Source organism: Ornithorhynchus anatinus, chromosome 4 (genome assembly GCF_004115215.2).
Source record: "Ornithorhynchus anatinus isolate Pmale09 chromosome 4, mOrnAna1.pri.v4, whole genome shotgun sequence".
Taxonomy (NCBI): domain Eukaryota; kingdom Metazoa; phylum Chordata; class Mammalia; order Monotremata; family Ornithorhynchidae; genus Ornithorhynchus; species Ornithorhynchus anatinus.
This window is the reverse complement of record NC_041731.1, coordinates 88,872,155-88,896,659: the sequence shown is the minus strand read 5'-3', so window position 1 is coordinate 88,896,659 and position 24,505 is coordinate 88,872,155. Positions and strand designations below refer to the sequence as shown.

At 44.8% G+C, this 24,505-nt stretch overlaps 1 protein-coding gene across 3 annotated transcripts in view; it reads right to left on the bottom strand.

The window, feature by feature from the left end:
• Nucleotides 1–24,505, bottom strand: part of SASS6 (SAS-6 centriolar assembly protein) — a 52,872-nt gene that overhangs the window by 8,806 nt on the left and 19,561 nt on the right. Inside the window, exons 5-14 of one of the 3 annotated variants that reach the window (XM_029062664.2) lie at nt 21,661–21,832; nt 17,197–17,274; nt 16,849–16,968; nt 13,770–13,922; nt 11,892–12,086; nt 11,714–11,803; nt 11,438–11,617; nt 10,680–10,761; nt 6,729–6,865; nt 4,959–5,087 (exon numbers count right to left, since the gene is read on the bottom strand). In XM_029062664.2, the coding sequence (XP_028918497.1) occupies nt 4,959–5,087; nt 6,729–6,865; nt 10,680–10,761; nt 11,438–11,617; nt 11,714–11,803; nt 11,892–12,086; nt 13,770–13,922; nt 16,849–16,968; nt 17,197–17,274; nt 21,661–21,832 (1,336 nt within the window). Of the gene's footprint in view, nt 1–4,958; nt 5,088–6,728; nt 6,866–10,679; nt 10,762–11,437; nt 11,618–11,713; nt 11,804–11,891; nt 12,087–13,730; nt 13,923–16,848; nt 16,969–17,196; nt 17,275–21,660; nt 21,833–24,505 lie in introns of all 3 variants that reach the window. The other 2 variants (XM_029062662.2, XM_029062665.2) reach the window with 2 other exon arrangements.

The following is a 24,505-nucleotide window of genomic DNA, read 5'->3' as shown; positions in this document are numbered from 1 at the left end:
ACATTAAACTTCCCATTACAGTTGACACCACCGCCATGCTCCCCACTCCTCGAGCCTGCAACCTCGGCGTCATCCTTGGTTTCTAGCTCTCCTTCAACCCGCATATTCAGTCAGCAAATCCTGTCGATTCTTTGTCCACCACACCTCCAGGATCCAGCCCTTCCAGTCCAAACTGCTACCACATCCTCCTTGCTGACCTCCCTGCCTCCAGCCTCTCCCATCCACACTTCGCTTTGCTCCTCGGTATCACCTTCTTAAAAAAATCAATCTGGGTACACCTTCCAACTCCTCAAAAACCCATGCATCAACACATTAAGGACAACCTCCTCACTGCTGGTTTTCACACAGTCAATCAGCACTCTCCCTCCCTAAGTACTAACTATCCTGGCTCCTCTCCCACAACAACCTAGCCTGCACACTTCGCTTTTCTCAGGTCAACCTACTCATTGTGTCTCACCACTTTCGGCTCATACCTTCCCTCTTTCCAGGAACTCCCTCCCCCAGAACCATTACTCTCCCCATCTTCAAAGTCCTCCCCAAATCGCGTCTCCCCCAGGAGGGTATTCCTCATTAGCTACTCATCTTCCCTCCCTATTTACCCAACTACTGCCCCTTCAACACTTCCACATCACAAATGGTATTTACCCCAAGCCGTTCCTACTTTAGCACTTAAATGCTCTGTTTTAAACTCGACTGCTCCTTTTCCTGTCATTTACTTTCGTGTCTGTCTCCTTCCCCGAGATTATAATCTTCTTGAGGGCAGGGGTCATGTCTATTCTACTCTACTCTCCCAAGAGCTTAGTACAGTGCTCTGCTGAGGTGGTAAGTACTTAATATAATGACTGATTGATATACTCTCTTCAGGACTTAGTACACTTATTGATTGATATTATACTCTCTTCAGGACTAAGTACAATGCTCTGCTGAGGTGGTAAAAGTGGCAGAGTTAGTATTTGCTGAGTCACCACAATACAATCTGCTATATACTGGATGCCCACAAAGCACTTATATTCTAATGGGGGAGACAAGAGTGCTGAGCATGGGCATAAATAAGTTCATAATGGTAGCTGGCAGCAAAGGTGGGACTGTAGGAGGGCTCTGAATATCGTAAAAATGTGGTCAGCTGGATTTGGGAAGGGTGAGGAATTCAGAGCCTGGGGAACAATGTGATTTAGGGGACGGAAGTGGGAGAAAAGAACAAGAAACAACTAGATTGGCTTGGGAGGAGCAAACAGAGCGAGTTGGGGAATAGTATTTGCCAAGCAAACACTTAGCCAAGCTAAGTGCTGAGGTAGATACAAGACAGTGAGCCCGTCCCCCAAGGAGTTCACATTTTAAGTAGGTGAAAGAACATGACATTTCATCCCCATTTTACAGCTGAGGAAACTGAGGCCCAGAGAAGTTAAATGACTTAGCCGATTTCACACAGGCAAATGGCAGAGCCACGATTAGAACCCAGGTCTTCTAACTCCCAGGCCGATGCTCTTTCCACTCCATCACATGAAGAGATCTGATAGATAAGGTGGAATGAGTTACTGGAGAGCCCTGAATAGGACTGTGAGGAGTGCGTGTGATGCAGAGAGACAAAGGAAGCCAGTGGAGGGCTGAAGGAAAGGAGAGATATGGGCCAAGTGAAACTTTAGGAAGAAAACGATTCATGCCACAGCGGGTAGCATGGATTGGAGGACGAAGAGTCTAGAGGATGGGAGACCAGTGACGTGGCTGATGCAAAACTTTGGTCGCAAGGTGCCCAGGGCATGGACCGGGTCAGGAAAGAAGGGGCAGATCTGGGAGATATGGGCAGGAAAGATGAGCAGGATTTGGCGGTGAGGAGAGAGTTGAAAGACAGTAAGGGGTCATGACTGCCACTGAAGGACAGGGAGCAGAGTGATTCTATTGAATGAGAAAAGCAAGTGAGGAGGAAGAGGAGGAGGACTGGGTTTAGGCAGAGAGAGTTACACAGGCCTCCTACATTCCAACTGCCACTCTGCTCTTCCAACAACTTGCTCACTGTACCTCAATCTCACCTTTCTCGCCACTGACCCCTTGTCCTCGTCCTCCCACTGGCCTGGAATCCCCTCTCCCTTCATATCAGAGAGCCTGCCTCTCTCTCCCCATCTTCAAAGTCCGATTAAAGGCCGATGCTTGCCCTAAGTTCCTAACTTCCCTATCTCAGCCCTCCCTTCTGCATCACCCATGCACCTGGGGCTCTACCCGCCCTTATGCCCTTTCACAGTGACTCCACAATGAGCCCTACAGCATTTATGGACATATCTATAATTTATTTATATCTCTCTCCCTAGAGGGTAAACTCCCTGTGGGCAGGAACTAAAGTTTAGCAGATATATTGTATTGCATTCTCCCAAGTACTTAATACAGTGCTCTGCACACAGTAAGTACTCAACAAATACCATGGATTGATCATTCAGTAGACAAGATCAACTCATTCACTGAGGCTGGTGGCAGGAAAGATTACAAGACACTGTAGGAAGGTTAGCCTGAGAGGTACCAAGAGCGTAAATTGGGCTGTAGTGGGAGAAGACTGGATAAATATGAAGAAAAGCTGATTGAGTGCTTTAAAAGCAATTACCAGGCGTTTCTGCTCAATGTCGAGAGGAATGGGGTTGAGATCTTTGACAAGTAGAGAAATGTGTGCAGGACAACATTTCAGAAAAATTAGACAGGCAGTAGAGTCAAGCACAGACTGGAGAAGGGAGAGATTCATTCATTCAATCATATTTATTGAGCACTTGTTTGCTGAGCACCATACTGAATGCTTGGGAGAGTACAATGCAATAAACAGAAACATTCCCTGCCCACAGCGAGCTTAAAATCTGGGGGTGGGGAGGCAGGGGAGGGAGAGACATTCATTCATTCAATTGTATCTACTGAGTGCTTACTGTGTGCAGAGCACTATACTAAGTGTGCTTGAGAGAGTACAGGAGAGCAATAAACAGACACGTTACCTGCCCATAACGAGCAAGGGGGCATTGAGGAGGCAGAGTATTCAAGGCAGAATATAATAAGCATATGATAAGCTTTAGAGAAGCAGCATGGCCTAGTGGCAAGAGCACGGACTTGGGAGTCAGAGGACGTGGGTTCTAATCCCGGGCTCTGCCACCTGTCTGTTGTGTGACCTTGGGCAAGTCACTTAACTTCTCTGTGCCTCAGTTACCTCATCTGTAAAATGGAGATTAAGACTGTGAGCCACATGTGGGACAACCTGATTACCTAACTACCCCAGCACTTAAAACAATGCTTGGAACACAGTAAGCGCTCGACAGATACCATAATTATTATTATAAGCTATGGGAGTGAATGTAGATGGACAAGAGAAGAGCTTTGACAGACACCAACAGTCTGAAGGTGGAGGAGAGAGGAAGTGCCACGGAGGGCCAGCCTGAGAAGAATCAGCCGGAGAAGTAAGAAAACAACCAGGAGAGATCTTTATCAGAAAAACTACAATTAGATAGGGTTTCCACGAAAAGGGAGTAGTCCACCGTGTTGATGGCACTCAACAGATCAAAGGAGATTTGGACAGATAGGTCAACTAGATTTGGCAAGAAGGTAACTGGGGACCTTGGAGAATGCAGTTGGAGTGAAGTGAAGGGAATGGAAATAGGATAGTAGAGGGGCTTTAGAATTGTATCATTGTTTTGTATAGGATTCTATCACGCAAAGAAGTGGAGGAAGTGGACCCAGAGTGGTCTAGTGGAAAGATGTCTGAGGACCTGGGTTCTAATCCCAACTCTCCTACTTGCCTGCTGTGACCTTGGGCAAATCACTTCACTTTTCTATGCCTAAGTTTCCTTGTCTGTAAAATGAGGTTCAATACTTGTTCTTCCTCCTACCCCAGGGCTTAGTTCAAGTGCTTGGCAGGGACACAAGTGTTTAACGAATAACACAATTATCATTATTATTATCAGAGGGAGTTTGGACAGGAATGGGAGGAGGGAGATGAGGCAATAGGTGGAGGGTGCAGTGGGCTCCAGATACGGTGTTTTTTTTTAAGGACGGACACACAAACATGTTTGAAGGAGAAGGAAATGAATCATCAGAGAGTGAGCAATTGAAGCTGGTTGTCAGGGAAGGAAGAAGAATGGGTACAAGTGTTTTCAGAAAGTAAGAAGGTGTGGGGTGGGGTGTGCAGGTGGAAGGAGTGGATTTTGAAAGCAGATAGATCTCTTGAGAGATGACAGAAGGAAGCGGGTGGATGTGGGGGCGGGAGGGAGCTGGGAGTAAGAGGAGCTTTTGATGAGCTAATGCTTGAGGCTTCAAGTTTGGGCGACAGAGTGATGGGCAAGATCATCCGCAATGAGGAGAAGTACTGTTGCTGAATGGTAAAATTACAGCATGTGAGGAAGAACTGGAAGTGGCTCAAGTTGTTCCAGTGCCCGAATTTCTGCCGGCCATGTCCGACGGCACATGCACGGGAGTGGAGGAAGAGCAGGGTGGAGGTGATGATCCACGGCTGCGGGGTGGTGCCGCGAGATCAGTGTGAAGATGAGGAGGATGAGGGGTTGAGTTGGCGAGACAGGGTGGTGTTGAGGGCATGGGCTTGGGCATCTAGATGTGAAGATGGATAGGAAGTCCACATTGGGCATTTCAGCCAGGGATAAGTGGAGTGGGACCAAGGTAGGGAAAGGAGAAGAGCTGAAGGCCGAGTTAGGATGGTACAGAGGTAAATAGAGGGGCAGAGGTGGCTGGAAGAAATGGTCAAAGTTTGGAATGGAACTAGCTAGGAGGAAATCTGAAGGGAAGGCTGTGCTAATTACAGGTAAGGCTGGTCTAACAAATACCATGTGATCGGGCGTGCTACAGCGTACACAATTCTTCCTACCACCCTGTCAGCATACATTCTAACCAACAGAGTAAAATCTGTTTGAAGGGATGCTCGGTAAGACATTCAGAAAACTCCTCCTCATATCCAAAGAAAGGGAAATAAAGGAAAGGACTACCTTTGGTCCAGACATTGGATGGCTAGCAGTCTTGGCAGATGTGGCATGTGGGAAGGCATTCTGGAAGGTGAAGGCAGAGGAGGCAGGATAGCCAATCCCCGAGTTTGGGTACAGGAGTCGGTTGTCAAGCTAGTGGGTAAAAAGACAAAAAAAAATATGTTAAAAAAGGAAATCAAATTTCTTAATCTGGATATGAGGATAAAAGAAGGTAACCATCGCTCTGCCTAGTCAATGAATGTCAAATTTGCTTGGGACCTTTAGGGATGAGAACTGGAAACTTACCAGGATATGTAAACGCTCTAGTGCTTATATCTCCATCTAGGCTGTAAGCTCATTGAGGGCAGGAATGTCTACCAACTCCGTTATATTGTACTTCTCTCCTTCTCTGCAGTCTGGTATTTCCCCCTGCCTTTAGGATGCCTCTACTTGGATGTCCCACCAGGTCCAAACAGAACTCCTCCTATTGCTACCCAAACCCTGTCTGTGTCTCCCTGACTTTTCCAACACTATAGACAGCACCACCACCTCACTCAATCACCTTGCCCTCTCCTACCTCACCTCGCTACCCTCCTACTATAACCCAGTCCACACACTTCGCTCCTCTAATGCCAACCTTATTGTACCTTGATCTCATCTATCTCACCACCAATCTCTCACCCATGTCCTGCCTCTGGCCTGGAACTACCTCCCTCTTCATATCCAACAATCGACAATCTTCAAAGCTTTATTAAAAGCATATCTCCTCCAAAAAGCCTTCCCCAACTAAGTCCTCATTTCCTCCTCTTCACTCCCTCTGTGTCTCCCTTGCCATAGAATTTGCACCCTTCATTCATCCTTCCCTCAGCCCCATAGCATTTACGTACATACCTTTAATTTAATTTATTTATATTAATGTCTGTCTCCCCTTCTTGACTGTAAGCTTATTGTGGACAGGGAACGTAATCACCAACTGTTATAATGTACCCTCCCAAGTGCTTAGTAGAGTGCTCTGTGCACAGTAAGTGCTCCATAAATACAACTGATTATGGTAGCACAAAAGATCTTTTAAGACAAAACAGCAATCACGCCACTAGAACCTGGGGGTCTGCTGGCTGAGACTTGAGAGAGGCAACAGAGGAGTTCTCATTCTACTTTTCCAACTGGCTGAAAGTCACCTTTCTGGCTGAACCAGAACAGGAAAACACTTAGGCCTTGAGGCCCTGTGGTGAATTTCTGATGCGGGGAGGGATGCAGGAAAAACACAAGGGAACAACTCACTTTGGCAGGGAATAACAGGCATTTTCCTGTTCCAACGGGACCCACTGGAAGGACCCATTCTTCCATGACAGCATGCTTAGAATTAACATTTTATTAAGTATCACTGGAGTCCCCGAGTGGGAGCTGAAGGGAATATGTGAGATTGTGTCCACGGGTGCTGGCGTAAACGACAGACTGAAAATTTCTGGAATGAAATAAATGGTTTATCTAGAGTTGTCCTACTTGTCTGCCCAGATCCAAATGAAACATTAGTCAAGAGAGTTGAGCTAATCTCCGGTCCCCCTCCCTGCTACCACGCAAGAATTGGAAAAGACCCCCTCAAACTAACTGGCCTGCCTTTATGGTTCAGGAATAATATAGGAAACCTAGTCTCCTAGAAGAACTCATGTTAGCTTCATGGTGCATACTCAAAAGATTTCCAAACAAAAAAAAAGGAAAAACATTTTGCTGTTGAGTAGTTTTGTGTATTTATGATTATGGATAAGGGGACTAAGCTATTGACTGGAAACTTACCACATTGTGATTAGGTGAAATTCCGCTTCTGATTGAGTTATTGCTGATATGTGCAGATGGAGTGGTAGAGAGACCCAATATTTCTTGCTTTCTTGTTAACTGGCTTTCATTCAGTTGCTTGTTTAGCCATGTAATTACTCCATTGAAAAAGAAATGTGAAAAAAAAATTAAAGTATATCTGGTCTCCATCCCCTGCTTTTTTCTTTATTCCTAAAATGACTTTTAAAAGATCATTCGTATAGGAGGGAAAAAAAAGAAATATTCTATGCAGGGCTCAAACATTAGCCAGTCAATCAATCAATCAATTGCACTGATTGAGCCCTTTCTATGTGCAGAGCACTGTACTAAGTGCTTGGAAGAGTACAGTAGAATTAGCAGACATTTCCTGTCCACTATGAGCTTACAGTCTAGAGCCTTCAGGTGAATTGGTGCTCACTTGACCCCTGAATGAACCAGAAAGACTCCCTAAAGGGATAAGGCAGTCTTTAAAGGAATCTAAAAACAGCATGGCATAGTGTATAAAGCACGGGCCTGGGAGTCAGAAGGACCTGGATTATAATCCCAGCCCCGCCACCTGCATGCTGTGTGACCCTGGATAAGTCACTTCACTGGGCTCAGTTACCTCATCTGTAAAATGGCGATCGAGACTGTGGGCCTCATGTAGGACAGGGACTATGTCCAACCCGATTTATTTGCATTTACCCCAGTGCTTAGTATAGTGCCTGGCACATAGTAAGTGCCTAACAAATACTGTAATAATAAGAAAAAGATGAAACTTTAATAAACCAATGCCATTGTATTCAGGAAATATATACCTATCTTGTTTCTTATGAGAAACAAGAATATCTCACATGCTGCAGTTCTGTTTTCCACTTAGAGCCTAAAAGCCCATGGGCTATCATCGTTCATCTAATTGAAGCTGACTAGTAAAACTAGTCAGAAGTCAAACAAACTGAAGATTATCAGGGGAGAGGTGGTATGGCTCAGTTGACCACTGGAGTAGGAGTCAGGAGACCCAGGTTCAAGTACCAGTTCTGCCACTAGTAATCATGGGCAAATAACCTCTATCTACGGTCTTCTGCTTAGAGAAACAGCATGACCTAGTGGATAGAGCACGGGCCCGGGAGTCCGAAGGACCTGGATTCTAAACCCAGCTCCGCCACTTGTCTGCTATGTGATCTTGGGCAAATTACTTCACTTCTTTGGGTCTCGGTTACCTCATCTGGAAACCAGACTGCGACTGTGGATTGAGACTACGACTGTGGGAAGGGGGCTGCATCCAACCTGATAACCTTGTATCTATCCCAGCATTTACAACAGTGTTTGGCACAAGAGAAGCAGCGTGGCTCAGTGGAAAGAACCTGGGGTTGGGAGTCAGAGATCATGGGTTCTAATCTTGGCTCTGCCGCTTGCCAGTTGTGTGACTTTGGGCAAGTCACTTAACTTCTTTGTGCCTCAGTTACCTCATCTGTAAAATGGGGATTAAAACCATGAGCCCCACGTGGGACAACCTGATCACTTTGTAGACCCCAAGTGCTTAGAACAGTGCTTTGCACATAGTAAGCACTTAAACACCACCATTATTATTAATACCATCATCATTATTATTATTCTGTAAAATGGGAGAGAATAAAGGTTGTGAAACCTGTGTGGCCCAGGGACTGGTCTGAACTCATTATCCAGCATCAATCAATGGTATTTATTGAGTGCTTAACTGTGTATATTTGCAGAGTACATTACAGGAAGTAGACATAATCCTGCCCCTAAGGAGTTTACAATATGGCAGGGGAGACAGGTAAAATAAATTTCTGGAGGGGAAGCCACAGAGAATAAGGATGTGTACATAAGTTCCGTGGAGGTGGGGTAAGTTCCTACGTACTTCGAAGGTGTGGATCCAAGTGCATAGGGGATGCAGATGGGAACCAAACCAGAGTGGGAAGAGGAATGATAAATCAGGAAGGCTTCCTGGAGAAAATATGATTTCAACAGGCCTTGGAGAATGGGGAGAGTGGTGGTAGCCTGTCAGATAAGAAGAGGGAGTGAGTTCCAAGCAGGAAGGAGGGTGTGAGCAAGGTGCTGACGGTGAGAGAGATGAGAGTGAGAGATTGAATGAGTAGACTGGCATTAATACCTATCCCAGCACTTAGCACATACCAAGAGCTTGACAAATGCCCTTATTATTTTATTAGATAGTGAAGAAGAAGCCTTAGATTATCTCTGGAGGAAGGAAAAAATGAGATATAAATGCATCTCTTAGAGAACAGGGTAAAAACCTAGTGCAATAATTGAAAATTAGCTAATAAAATTAAACCAAACAGTGCAAAAGATGTCTACTAAATAATAATAATGATGATGGTATTTGTTAAGCGCTTACTATGTGCCAAGCATGGTCCTAAATTTGTTGTAGTGTAGTCGCCCAAGCATTTAGTATAGTGCTAGGCACATAGTAAGCACTCAAATACCATTGATGATGCTGATTAACTAAGAAACCAATTCCTGTGAGGAAATCTTGACCTATTCAAAATAGAAGCCATTGCATCCTAGTGGTGAAGACTACATATTTCTTTCCTTGTGAGAGAGGAAGGAGTAAAAGAGGAAAGGAGAAAAGGAAGGGAAGGAGATGGGGACAGCTGAATCCAAATGACCCCTGGCAGAGAGGACAGGGTCTTAGGAGGGAGCAGGAGTGGGAACTGAAGTTGGGGCAGGAGGGAGGGAACAGAAGAAGAGCAGGAAAGAAGGAGCAAAGGGAGTCAGGAAGGGGCAGGCCTTGACTGTTCGAGCCATTAAGGGAGAGCCAGGCCTTGAGTAAGAGGGTCCAAGGGCAGAGGGAGCCGAAGCAAGCAGAGTGACAACTATGCACACACCAGGATGTCTAATACTGACAATATTAAGCTATAAAAATAACCGCACAATTATCTGAGCAGAGCGTAGTAGGATAGGCAATCAATAGTACTTTGAGTGCCTGCGTGCAGTATTTATTTGGCACCTGACGAGGTATAACAGAACTAGTAAACCCTTTCCCTCCAGACATTAAATTCCGGAAAGGAGGAAGTAACAGATTATCGAAGATATGCCACATGGGTGCTATGGGGATTCTGAGCACCTAAGTGGTATGAAAGTGGAAGTTAGAGAATATAAAGCGGGAGGATGGAAATGAACTGGAAAATGTTCCGGGGAGCCATAAGAAATCAGAAAGGCTTTGAAGATGGGGAGAGCTGTCAGACAGGAAGGGGGAAGGAGTCCCAGGGAGGAGGGTGGATGTGAGCAAGAGGGTGGCAGGAACAACAGTATGAGCTGGACTGAAGTGGAAGGTGAGAATGGAAGAGAAAGAGAATGGGAGAATGGGGGGAGGAGGGAGGAGACAGAGAGAGAGAGAAAGAGAGCAAGCGAGTGTGAGCTGACTGAGTACTTAGAAACAGTGATCAGGAGTTTCTATTTGATGCAGAGAGGAATGGACAATCATTCAAGGTTTTTGAGGAATGGGAAGAGGTGTGCAGACGGAGGTCTTAGAAAAGTAATCTGGGCAGCAGAGTGAAGTATGGATCTGGAAAAAGAGAGATAGGAGGCTGATGTAGTAATGAAGCCAGGATATGACTGTTACCTGAACCAGTGTGGGGATCATTTAGAATGAGAGGAACAAACACATTTGGACAAAATTGTGGAGGAAGAACCAATAGAAATTGGTGACAGATTGAATATGGGGACTGAAAGAGATAAAAGAAGACTGAAGCTTGAGAGACAGGGAGGATGGTGGTGGTGTTGACTGGGATGGGAAAGCTAGGCGGAGCAGAGGACTTGGGAGGGAAGATGGGTAGTGGAATTGATGGTCATTTTGGAAGTGACTGTCAATACTGTAAATTAATTGTACTGTTAATAACTCATTAATAAATAAATGCAAATAAAATGCTCAATAAGCGATAGAACTGCAGAATTCTTATTCTACAGGCTTACCATTTTCATTGGTTTTCAAAAGCTGTTTACTTTCTTCAAGTTTTTGGACCGAAGCCTCTAACTGTTCTCGCAGTTTGCACACCTGAAACAGTTCATTAACGTCAAGATGTATAAATATGGAAAAGTTGAATAAAATAAATAAAAATAAAATGGCTACTCAAATCTCTCAAAAATCAAAATTTATATTAAAATTGAAAAAGCTAACATTTTGAGAAAAAAAATCAAATAATTGCATTTCTCCTAAGTTATATTACTCATACAATTAAGTGGACTAATTTTAAATTTTAGTAGTAAGTAGTGGAATTACTTGTTCTTCCACCGGACTACATAGGTTTTTTTCTTTAGTCCTGTCAGTTGTCCCTTCCTCTCTTCCTTCCTCCCTCTGTACACTGCACTCTGCTCCCAACAGCTCACTGCACACATGAGGGGTAGAGCCAGGGGCATATGAAGGGGCCTGCCGGGCAAATTGCCCCTTGGCAGGCTTGGCTGGAGGAGGTGGCTTCTGAGACTGGAAGGCTCTAAGAAGAACGGCACCTCCACCCCACCTCTTCATTTCCCCTCCTACTCTTGGTTGGGGGGGGGGGGAGGGGGGCGGGGGAGATGTAATTCTTGATGGCTCTGTTGGTGGTGGGGAGGTGGGGAGGAAGGAGATTTATGGCTGCTCTGCTTTGCTTTCAGACTTGTGCTCCCTACCGTCTGGAGAATCAGATTAAATTAATTCCAGTAATTTCATTTAACAAAATATTAAAACAAACTACCTCTTGCTCTTTGTTGCGAAGAGATTGTCCAACATCTTGTAGCTCCTTCTGCTCCTTTTGCAATTTTTCCTCTTTTTCAGCGAGCAATTTTTCTTGCTGAATTGTAACTGAATTCTTTAGTTTCAATTTGCCCACTAGAGTTTTCAAATCCCCTTGCAATTTCTTGATAATTTCATTTGCCTATAAAACAACATCAGCTTTATTACCCAATCTGGTCCCACAGAATGACTGTAAACATTTTGTTTTTCCAAAACAAACCTTTTTTTTAAAACGAACCTTAAGGAGTTCTGTGGATAATGACTTTATTGTGGCCTCAAGTTTTCCTAGTTGCACTTGCTTCTTCTCTGCACTTTCTTCCAACGCTACCTAATTTTTAAAAGGTTTTCAGTATTTTCAGTATTCATTCATTTCAGATCAGAGAAAAATCGAATAAAAAACTATTAAAAATCAGAACCTTTTGTTCCTGCATTGTGTCAAATACTTCTTTCGTTCTCAATACTAGCTGGTCCTTATCCTTAATCTCCTGCTCCAAAACAGCTACTTTAGTCTGAAGTTGATTAATGAGTTTTTCTTTTTCATGGCATTCGGCATCAAGCGTAGCATTCTCTCGACGCAAAGAAAGGACTTCCTGTTTTGTTCTCTGACACTCCTAAATGGTATGGCAGAAATATTCGTACAAATGAAGTTTAATGACACAGTAAAAAATGGACATAATTCAAATGATGGATTTATGTACTTTCTAATGTATTTATAATTCATAATCCACTAATGCATTTTACATTTTTTTGCTAAATATGAAGGAAAATCTGAATTCATATAACTATTTCTCCCATTTGAAATATTAAAGAAAGCATGCAGCTACGCACAGTTCTAGTTCCCAGCCCCATAATCCCACACACCCATCAGCAATTTTCAGCATCTGTGCACTTATACCCATCTTGAGCACTCTTTAGCACATTCAATTATTTCTTTTGGTGACTATTTGTAAATACTTTCATGTCTGTCTTCCCCATTCGGGAATAAGCTACTTGTGGGCAGTGTCTCATCTTGCCCGAGTGGATGCTCAATAAAGACAATTACTATTTCTAGTTAGGGTAAGATTACAGTAAAAATAACCAAAAATTCTCCCAGCAGTACTAAAGTAAAACTATTAAATTCATATATATCTGAGTACAAGCTCCTTTAGGGCAAGGACCAAGTAAGTATTTTACTTTCATTGTGCTCTCCCGAATGCTTAGTACATAGCTCTGCACACAAACAGGTGCTCAATTAACACTTCTGAATTGAAATGGCCCCCTTTTTCCACCAGGTGAAGCACCTTTCAAGTGTGTTTGGTTAAGGAAGCAGATTTTGTATCTTTTTATGTTACTAAACCAATCAATGACAATCAGGGTGCTGTGATCCAGCATAATAAATCAGATAAAATAAAATAGTGTCACTAGTCAAACTTCTGCAATTTAGCACCTTTCCCTGTCCCACCACATTAGCCAGCTACCATTTTCAGGAATCCTGTTGAATCTACCTACCACTCAAGACATTCTAGGCATTCCGTTGGGTGGAAACCTTCACCATTAACATCCTTAGCGGACATTCCCCTGACTCAACCAATGGTACTTACTGAGTACTTACTATATATAGAGCACTGTATTAAGTGCTTGGGACAGTACAACAGAATTAGCAATCACATTTCTTGCCCAGAAGCACTTGGGAGAGGGTCACTGAGTTAAGACAGTATGGTCAAGTGGAAAGAACAAGGGCCTGGGAGTCAAAAGGACCTGGGGCTTAATGCCAGCTTTGCCATCTTTCTGCTATGTGACCTTAGGCAAGTCACTTCACTTCTCAGGGCCCCAGTTACCTGATCTGTAAAACGGGGACTAAAACTGTGAGCCCCAAATGGGCCGTGGAGTGTCCAATTGGAAAAACTGTATCTAGCCCAGAGCTTAGTATAATGACTGGTACATAGTAAGTGCTTAATAAATACCATAAAAAAATCCCTACCTACAATGATCTCACAATCCAGTGGGGAAGACAGGCACTAAAACAGGGAAGCAACTGAGTATAAACATATGTACACAAGTCCTGTGGAGAGAGGAAGTGGAGGGACTATTGTGGGTAGGGAATGTTTCCGTTATATTGTACCTTACCAAAGGCTTAATACAATGCTCTGCACACAGTAAGTGCTCAATCAATAAGACTGACTTAGGGCTTACAGACTCCACTTTCGGTGTCCTATAAAATTTAATAAACAAAAACATTATATTTTAAACTGAAGTATAATGAAATCATCCCATACATCTTCTAACCCAGAAAGCTTTGATTTAAGTTCTCTGACTGTGGAGTCGCCTTTGTATCTCCTTTCCGTCAGGTCTTTGTTGGCCACCTCTAACTCTGACAGTCTGCTCTGCAGCTGAAGAACATTTCTCTGGTGCAGGCTTTCCAGCTCTTTTTTCTGTTGTTCAAGCATCTGCTGATACTGCGCCTGGGCCTAAGTAAATGTTCAAATAGTAAAAGATAAAGTGCCACAAAAATCAAAACTTACACCTCATATTGGCCTGCAGATAGTGAAATGTCTCATTACATTAGTAGGTCAAAATTTTGTGGGGCAAATAGAAGTACTGGAGTGGAGTATTAGGCTCTGGACTTGGGAAACAGGAAAGAGCCTAAGAAGGTGAGAACTTTCCATTTGGAGGAAATGGAAAGAAAGAAGAAAGAACAAAGAAGAAACAAGAAGAGCAGCCCCCCAAAGGAGGTGCCAAAATGAGACGCCAAAGAGAATCACCAGGAAAGTTAGATGAGGATTAGCTTCAGCAAGAGGTGGGAAGGTGATCAACCATAACTGAGGGCAGGACTAAGAATCAAGAACCAACAAAAAGAGCTTGGATGAACATAGCAAGATAAGAGCAAGGAAGGGTTTAAATGATGCCGGCGAGAAGGGGAGAATAACAAGGGAAGATAACCTGACCAGTAGATGGAAAAAGTAGAAGAGGTTTTAGAAAAAGGGCTAAGAAAGTTAGGCAGGTCATCAACACTACTACAACCCAGCACACTCATTCAACTGCTCACTCTCAACGACTCCTTCCCTTCTGCCTTCAAACACTTCTACCTTATCCAAAAAAAACCAAAAAACCTTTCTCTGGACCCCACTGCACCATCCACCTTTAAACCCATCTCCCTCCTCCCATTCTATTCCAAATTCCTAGAACAGACACTCCCAATGCCTCCACTTCTTCATCTCTTACCCCTCTTCACTCCACTGAAGCGGCTTACTCCAGGGTCACCAATGACCTCACAGACTTTACTTAATCCTAAATCTCCATAACACTCCCTCTGCCTTTGCCATTGTGGACCACTCCCTTCTGTGGAAACATTTTCTAACCTTGATTTTATTCATTCATTCATTCATTCATTCATTCAATAGTATTTATTGAGTGCTTACTATGTGCAGAGCACTGTACTAAGCGCTTGGGATGAACAAGTCGGCAACAGATAGAGACAGTCCCTGCCGTTTGACGGGCTTACAGTCTAATCGGGGGAGATGGACAGACAAGAACATTTTACTGATCCTTTCTCCTTTGATTTTTCTTCTTACCACCTTGGCTGCTCCTTTTCAGTCTTTTTCTCTGGTTCTTCCTCCAAGTCTCACCATCTAACTATGGGTATCCCTCAAATTTCCATCCTGAATCCCTTTACAATCACTCCCATGGCTTCAATTACCACCTCTGTGCAGATAACAGCAAATCTATCTTGCTACCCCAGACTTCTCACCTTCTAGGTCATTTCACATTTCCTCCTGTCTTCAGAACATCTCTCTACATGGATGACGGCAGAACAGCAAACCAAAAATGTAATGTGGCCAAGAGCCAGATCAAGAGCCAGCCAAGACAGGGGCTGGGCCCTCCCTGGCCCCAGTCCACAGTTTGGTCACCCCACTATCCGACTCTGTCACTTGTCTGTTGTGTGACCTTGGGCAAGTCACTTAACTTCTCTGTGCCTCAGTTCCCTCATCTGTAAAATGGGGATTGAGACTGTGAGCCCCATTTGGGATAGGGACCGTGTCCAATTTGATTACCTTGTATCTACCCCAGCGCTTAGAACAGTGTTTGGCGCATAGTAAGTGCTTAACAAATATTATTATCTATGTTTAAAACAAACTTCTTATTCCCCTACCAATCCTATCCTTCAAATCGGTCAATCAATCAATGGTATTTACTGAATGCTTACTTCGTGCAGTCAATTCCCACCTGGACAAGAGTCACTTGTCTCTGCTTGCCCAGATCTCTTTTCTAAATTATCATTCTGCACACACCTCCTCAGTCCTCAAAACCCTCCCCTGGTTACCCATTCTACTCCACATCAAGCAGAAACTCCAGACTATTATCTTCCTCCTGCTCATCAGTTCTCTCTCCCACTACCCTCAGCTCACACTTTCCATTCCTCTCAAGCTTACCTACTACGGTGTCTCGTTCACATCTCTCCCACCACCAACCTCTTATTCACATCCTACCCCTCCCTGGAATTCTCTTTCCCTTCAAATCTGCCAGACCACAGCTCTTCACATCTTTCAAAGCCCTCTTGAAAGCACAGCTCCTCCAGGAGGCCTTCCCCAGTTAGTTTATAATATCCCCAGGTTATAGCCCCAAATTGCCACTGCAGCAGTTCTGCACCACCTAAATACTTGGGTCCTTACCTGGCTACCCACAGCACTTATGTACAAATTTTACACCTCTGATTCAGTGAAGCACCAACTCATGTTATACACACATCCACTACTCCATTTTCCTCCTCTCTGTAATTTCTTTTTGTGTCTATCTCCCGGCTAGATTATAAGATCCTTGAGGGCAGGGATCATTCTTACTATCCTGAACTAGGGCTTACAACAGTGATCTGCACACTGTTTTGTGGGAGTCCTATGAAGCTCAAAGGAAAAGATAATGAAGTTTTTGTTGCAGAAAGAGGGAAAAGACATCTGAGAGAAGAATCCAGGAGTACTGAGTTTAGTCAACCTCTACTTTATATGTATTATCACTAGAAGAAGCCAAAGGAACAATAACAAGAAAAAAGAAACAAGAAAAAAGAATAGACTATTATTCAAAGCAGGGGGAAAAAAAGGAGTTGAAGTGAAATGACAGAGTGAAAACGTAAGTTGAACTAATCCCCTTGCTTTAAAAAATGGAAAACAGGACCAGGATTATGCAAAAATTTCTAGGAAAAACAGCTTATTAATGTCATTTCTTCCACTACATCTCATGGTTCAACATGACCGCTGACAGTAATTACTTTCATAACAGGTCACAAGTATAATTTCAAACACCAAGACCTGCAGACAAACAAGCCTGAATTTCCCACAGCTTCTCTTAATTCAGTTAAAATGAATGCAATACAATAACATGAATTCCTCTTTATTTTCATACCTGGAGAGCTTTTTCCCTCTCACTTGTCAATTCCAGAGAATGCTTGCTTGTCAGTGATGAGGTGTGTGTTGTCAATTCATTACGCAATTTATCCAGTTCCCGGCTCTTTTCTGACAACGCCTGTGTAGTTATAAACAGTTATTAGAAGAGCATCCTGAAATGTGATTATGATTTTTGCTAAACAATAGACGATACTATAGCTATACACACCTTCGAAGATTTAGGAACTAAGAAAATGTAGTCATTTAGAAAACCCTTTCAGAACTATATTTTAAAGTTGGGGATATGCCCTTTACCAGGAAATTATTTAAAGAAAAAAAAAAAGGAAAACATGGAACCTTTGACTACCTGCTGGGTATAGTTTAACTGTCTGGACAGGTCCTCTTCAGTTTTCTTAAGTGTTTGCTCCAATAATAATTTTTCTTCCTATAAAAATAAAGATGGCATCCAGTTTGCAATTTTATATGGTCCAACAGGCCAGCTCTGGCAACCAACTAATACTGGCGACTCAGATTTTCTAGAGGGATACTGACTTGGGTTACTTTATTCAATAGTATTTATTGAGCGCTTACTATGTGCAGAGCACTGTACTAAGCGCTTGGGATGAACAAGTCGGCAACAGATAGAGACAGTCCCTGCCGTTTGACGGGCTTACAGTCTAATCGGGGGAGACGGACAGACAAGAACAATGGCACTAAACAGCGTCAAGGGGAAGAACATCTCGTAAAAACAATGGCAACTAAATAGAATCGAGGCGATGTACAATTCATTAACAAAATAAATAGGGTAACGAAAATATATACAGTTGAGCGGACAAGTACAGTGCCGTGGGGATGGGAAGGGAGAGGTGGAGGAGCAGAGGGAAAAGGGGAAAATGAGGCTTTAGCTGCGGAGACGTAAAGGGGAGGTGGCAGAGGGAGTAGAGGGGGAAGAGGAGCTCAGTCTGGGAACGCCTCTTGGAGGAGGTGATTTTTAAGTAAGGTTTCGAAGAGGGAAAGAGAATCAGTTTAGCGGAGGTGAGGAGGGAGGGCGTTCCGGGACCGCGGGAGGACGTGACCCAGGGGTCGACGGCGGGATAGGCGAGACCGAGGGACGGTGAGGAGGTGGGCGGCAGAGGAGCGGAGCGTGCGGGGTGGGCGGTAGAAAGAGAGAAGGGAGGAGAGGTAGGAAGGGGCAAGGTGATGGAGAGCCTTGAAGCCTAGAGTGAGGAGTTTTTGTTTGGAGCGGAGGTCGATAGGCAACCACTGGAGTTGTTTAAGAAGGGGAGTGACATGCCCAGATCGTTTCTGCAGGAAGATGAGCCGGGCAGCGGAGTGAAGAATAGACCGGAGCGGGGCGAGAGAGGAGGAAGGGAGGTCAGAGAGAAGGCTGACACAGTAGTCTAGCCGGGATATAACGAGAGCCCGTAATAGTAAGGTAGCCGTCTGGGTGGAGAGGAAAGGGCGGATCTTGGCGATATTGTAGAGGTGAAACCGGCAGGTCTTGGTAACGGATAGGATGTGTGGGGTGAACAAGAGGGACGAGTCAAGGATGACACCGAGATTGCGGGCCTGCGGGACGGGAAGGATGGTCGTGCCATCCACGGGGATAGAGAAGTCTGGGAGCGGACCGGGTTTGGGAGGGAAGATGAGGAGCTCAGTCTTGCTCATGTTGAGTTTTAGGTGGCGGGCCGACATCCAGGTGGAGACGTCCCGGAGGCAGGAGGAGATGCGAGCCTGAAGGGAGGGGGAGAGGACAGGGGCGGAGATGTAGATCTGCGTGTCATCTGCGTAGAGATGGTAGTCAAAGCCGTGAGAGCGGATGAGTTCACCGAGGGAGTGAGTGTAAATGGAGAACAGAAGAGGGCCAAGAACTGACCCTTGAGGAACTCCAACAGTTAAAGGATGGGAGGGGGAGGAGGCTCCAGCGTAGGAGACCGAGAATGATCGGCCAGAGAGGTAAGAGGAGAACCGGGAGAGGACGGAGTCTGTGAAGCCAAGGTGAGATAAGGTATGGAGGAGGAGGGGATGGTCGACAGTGTCAAAGGCAGCAGAGAGGTCAAGGAGGATCAGAATGGAGTAGGAGCCATTGGATTTGGCAAGAAGGAGGTCATGGGTGACCTTAGAGAGAGCAGTCTCGGTAGAGTGGAGGGGACGGAAGCCAGATTGGAGGGGGTCTAGGAGAGAATGGGAGTTAAGGAATTCTAGGCATCGATTGTAGACGACTCATTCTAGGATTTTGGAAAGGAAGGGTAGTAGGGAGATAGGACGATAACTGGAGGGGGAAGTGGGGTCAAGAGCGGGTTTTTTTAGGATGGGGGAGACGTGGGCATGTTTGAAGGCAGAGGGGAAGGAGCCCTTGGAGATTGAGTGGTTAAAAATAGAAGTTAAGGAAGGGAGGAGGCAGGGGCGATGGTTTTAAGAAGGTGAGAGGGAATGGGGTCCGAGGCGCAGGTGGAGGGGGTGGCACTTGCGAGGAGGGAGGAGATCTCCCATCTCCTTTACTTTAGCCATTCCACAATACGTACAATCTGGAGAAAGACCACATCCTTCTACTTGCTGATTTCTCTGAATATCCATTTGCCCAGCCCTGACAATATATCCCATCATTCCAAGTAAACCAATTTCTTCCCACCTCATCTTCCAGTTGTCCTGTACCTTCCCCGACCTCCCTTTTCCAGTAAACTTCTGTCTCTCTTTCCGCACCCTGAACTCATCCAGCCACTCTCCAATCCTCCCTCTTGCACCAGTACTTTTTTTCTTTTTGTAAACCAACCATAACGACGGCCGCTAGTCACACTTAGAACCCGAGAAACAGCGGGGCCTAGTGGAAAGGGCATGGGCCAGGGAGTCAGAGGACCTGGGTTCTAATCCCAGCTTTGGGTTCTAATCCCAGCTTTGCCACTTGTCTGCTGTGTGAGACTGGGCACATCACTCAGCTTCTCTGTGCTTCAGTTCCCTCATCTGCAAAACGAGTATTCAGTACATGTTCTCCCTCCTACTTTGACTGCAAGCTCCATATGGGACCTGTTTATCATGTATCTATCCCAGCGCCAGCACTCAGAACAGTGCTTGGCACATAGTAAGCGCTTAAATACCATCATCATTACTATTATTACAGTGATTGTCACATAGTAAGGGCTTAACAAATACCATGCTGATCATTATTATTCGAATGGGGATAGAGATGGGCTGGGGTATAGAATGGGCCCAAGCCCCTGCTGCCAGTTATTCAATCATTCAATAGTATTTATTGAGTGCCTACTATGTGCAGAGCACTGTACTAAGCGCTTGAAATGGACAATTCGGCAACAGATAAGAGACAATCCCTGCCCATTAATGGGCTTACAGTCTAATCGGGGGAGACAGAGAAAAAAACAATAGCAATAAATAGAATCAAGGGGATGTACATCTCATTAACAAAATGAATAGGGTAATAAAAATATATACAAAGGAGAGGTAGGAGGGGGCAAGGTGTTGGAGAGCCTTGAAACCTAGAGTGAGAAGTTTTTGCTTCATGCGGAGGTTGACAGGCAACCACTGGAGGTTTTTAAGGAGGGGAGTGACAGGCCCAGAGCGTTTTTGCGGGAAGATGATCCGGGCAGAATGCAGAATAGACTGGAGCAGGGAGAGACAGGAGGAAGGGAGATCAGAGAGGAGGCTGACACAGTAATCCAGCTGGGACATTATGAGAGCCTGTACCAGTAAGATAGCCATTTGGATGGAGAGGAAACGGCAGATCTTGGCGATACTATAAAGGTGAGACCGGCAGGCCTTGGTGACAGATTGGATGTGTGGGGTGAATGAGAGAGCCGAGTCAAGGATGACACCAAGGTTGCGGGCTTGAGAGACAGGAAGGATGGTTGTACCATCCACAGTGATAGGGAAGTCAGGAAGAGGACACGGCTTGGGAAGGAAGATAAGGAGCTCAGTTTTGGACATGCTGAGTTTTAGGTGGCGGGCAGACATCCAGGTGGAGACATCTTGGAGGCAGGAGGAGATACGAGCCTGAAGGGAGGGGGAGAGAACAGGGGAGGAGCTGTAGATTTGTGTGTCATCTGCATAGAGATGATAGTTGAAGCCATGGGAACGAATGAGTTCACCAAGGGAGTTACCTCCATCCCCCCCCAGCCTTCCTGTCTCCAACCCAGTGGCTTTTGGCGAGGACTGGCAGGTGACAGCTGTACTTGCAGCAATCATGATGGTGAGTTTAAAAAAAGAAAAAGAACAAAGTGGAGTACGGAGAGTAGGGTAGGATGCGAGAGGGAAAAGATGAAGATGGCTTCACGGTGCAGTCCGTCCCTACCTGAAAGTTCTCAGCTGTCACAGCAAGGCTGGGTCTGGAACAGATCCCAACTAACTACACATAATATGTGTAAATGTACTCCATGAGAAAGATATTTGTACTGCACCCACATTTTAAGTGAACTTTTCCCATTGCTATGGGGTGTCTATATAACCTTTTTTAAGGACTGTGCCCAAGGATTGTGTAAATTACTCGGGGAGAAGCAGGAAAATCAGATCGGACCTGTCCCACTCAGGGTTCAGTCTAAAAGGGAGGAAAAAATGAATTTAATCCCTATTTTTATAGATGAGGAAACTGAGGCACAAAGACAAAATGGTTCACCCAAGGCCACACAGTTGATAAGTAACAGAGCTGGCATTAGAACCCAGGTCGCTTGACTCCCACCCTGTGCTCCATCCTAATGTTTACTCTGCATACGGAAGTAAATTAAAATTAAAAGGACCTAACAGCCCTCAAAATATTATTCCTCAGGCATTTTGTAATTAGCATTTTCAACTGGGCGAAAAATAATATTAATCTGAATCTTACCTTCATACATTTCAAAGAACCTGCTAAAAATTTCTTTACTTCCACATCATTTCCCGGTAGGAGTTTTAGTGAAAGGTGAGTTAGATACTTAAACTGGTTGGTCTGAACCACATTTAGAGATGCTGGGGAGTGTTCCAATATGGTTGCTGGAGAAACTAATTGCAGCAAAAACCTTTAAAAGAAATGTAAAATTGTAATACGCTTAAACCAGAGAATTAGCAGAGTAACGAGGCTGGCATCCTTCCTGTCTCACAAGCTCATTATCTTGGTGTTATCCTTGACTCCTCTCTCTCATTCAATCCACCACCAAATCCTGTCGATTCCATCTCCACAAAATTGTTAAAATCCATCCTTTCCTCTCCAAACTGCTACCACATTAATCCAATCGCTTATCCTACCTCATCTCGATTACTGTGTCAGCCTCCTTGTTGACCGCACAGCCTCCTGCCTGTCCCCCACTCCAGTCCATATGTCAGTCTGCTGCCTGGATCATTTTTCTACAAAAACGTTCAGGCCATGTTTCCCCACTCCTCAAGAAACTCCAATGGTTGTCCATCCACCTCCGCATCAAATAAAAACTCCTCACCATTGGGTTTAAAGTACTCAATCCTACCACTCCTCACTACTTTCCAAGTACAACCCAGGCCGCATACTTCGGCCCTCTAATGCTAACCTTCTCACTGAGATCTCGTTTATCTCACCACTGACCCTCTGCCCTCCCTCCTCAAATCCTAAAACAATTACTCTCTCCCCTTTCACATCTCCTCTAAGAGGCTGTCCCTGACTTAGCCCTCCTTTCCTCTTCTCCCTCTCCCTTCTGCATCACCGACTTGCTCCCTTCATTCATCACCCCCTCCCAACCCCACAGCACTTATGCCCATATCTGTAATTTATTTATATTAATGTCTGCCTCCCTCTGTAGACTGTAATCCCATTATGAGCAGGAGATGTGTCTGTTTACTGTTGTATTGTACTCTCCCAAGCGCTTACTACAGTGCTCTGCACACAGTAGGCACTCAATAAATATGACTGAATGAATGAAGTGTGATGGTACTAGGGATACTCACTGCCTTTGGAGAGTTGGACTAGGGGCATTTTGGGGCGTTAGGGCAATTTGAACTGTGGTGAAGTTAGCTGCTTTGCAGTTGATTGACTGGCCCCATATCTGCTCCTGCCTCCAGGTAATAAAAGGCCCTTCGACTTGTAGAACTATACAACTTGTACAACTACAACTTGGAGAATTTCTGAAAGTCAGATTGGAGGCAAACTGGGGAGGGTAAGTAGGCCAGTTTTATATCCTTGTATACTTGTGAGCAAAGGAGGAAAAGCTGAGGGGTGAAGAAAGCAGGGAGGAGGAGAAAGAGGGAAATGAAGGTCAATCTATTTTTACTCTATTGCTATCTGGAATTGAATATAATATTTGACAGTGATCAGATAATCTTGAATTTGATTTCAGAATTTGAAGAAACATAATCAAAGTCTTCTATATAAGCTAAGTGGTCTCTCCTTTACCTCCTCCAATCTGGCTCCTCTCCCCTTCACTCCCCAGAAACCACCCTCCCGAAGGTCACAAATGATCTTCTTGCTAAATCCAACGGCCTCTACTCCATCCTAATCCTCCTCAACCTCTCAGCTGCCTCTGACACTATCGACCACCCCCTTTCTCCTCGAAATATTATCCCAGCTTGGCCTCAATGACACAATACCTTCCTAGTTCTCCTCCTATTTCTCTGGCCGCTCAGTCTCTTTCGCGGGCTCCTCCTCTACCTCCCTTCCCTTACCGAGGGAGTACCTCAAGGTTCAATTCCGGGTCTTTCTATTCTCCACCAACATGCATTCCCTTGGAGAACTCATTCACTCTCACAGCTTCCTCGCCCACGTCCTCCCACTGTCCTGGAACGCCCTCCCTCCTCACCTCCACCAAACTAACTCAGTAGGGCTTTGAAGAAAGGAAGAGAGAGCTCACCTCCTCCAAGAGGCCATCCCAGACTGAGCTTCCCCTTTTCCCTCTGCTGCCTCTCTACCCCTGATCAGTCCTGCTGACCTCCCTGCTTCCTGTCTCTCCCTAGTCCAGTCCACATTTCACTTTGCTGCCCAGATCATTTTTCTATCATAAGGCTCAGTTCATATTTCCCCACTTCTCAATAACCTCCAGTGGTTATCCATCCAACTCAGCACCAAACAGAAGCTCCTTCCCGTACGCTTCAAAGCACTCAATTACCTTGCTGCTCTCATTACAACCCAGTGCACACATTTCACTCCTCTAACACTGACCTTTTCACCATACCTCCATCTCATCTATCTCGCCGACGTCCTGCCTCTGGCCTGTTATGTCCCCCCTGCCCTCTCTTCAAATTAGACAATTATTCTCCCTTCCTTCAAAGTCTTACTGAAGGCACATTTCCTCCAAGAGACCTTCCCTGACTAAGCACCTCATTTCCTCTTTTCTCACTCCTTTCTACATCACCCTGATTTGCTCCCTTTTTCACCCCTCCCTCAGCCCCACAGCACTTAAGTCCATATCTGGAATTTATTTATATTAATGTCCAACTCCCCTTCCATATTCTAAGCTCGCTGTGGGCAGGGGATGTATTGGCAACCAACTCTGTTATATTCTATTGCTACTATATTGTACTCTCCCAAGTGCTTAGTACAGTGCCCTGCACACAGTAAGTGCTCAATGAATGTGACTGATTCATTGCCTAGGCATATCAATAGGATTTCAACAAACTAAATTGAAAAGTCCCAAATTTAATTTGCCTTTTCATCTGGTTGAAAATTCTTTGCACTTTTTTTACTTTATTTTTTAAATCACAGGTCAGTAACCTTTGGGAATTTTAGTTTA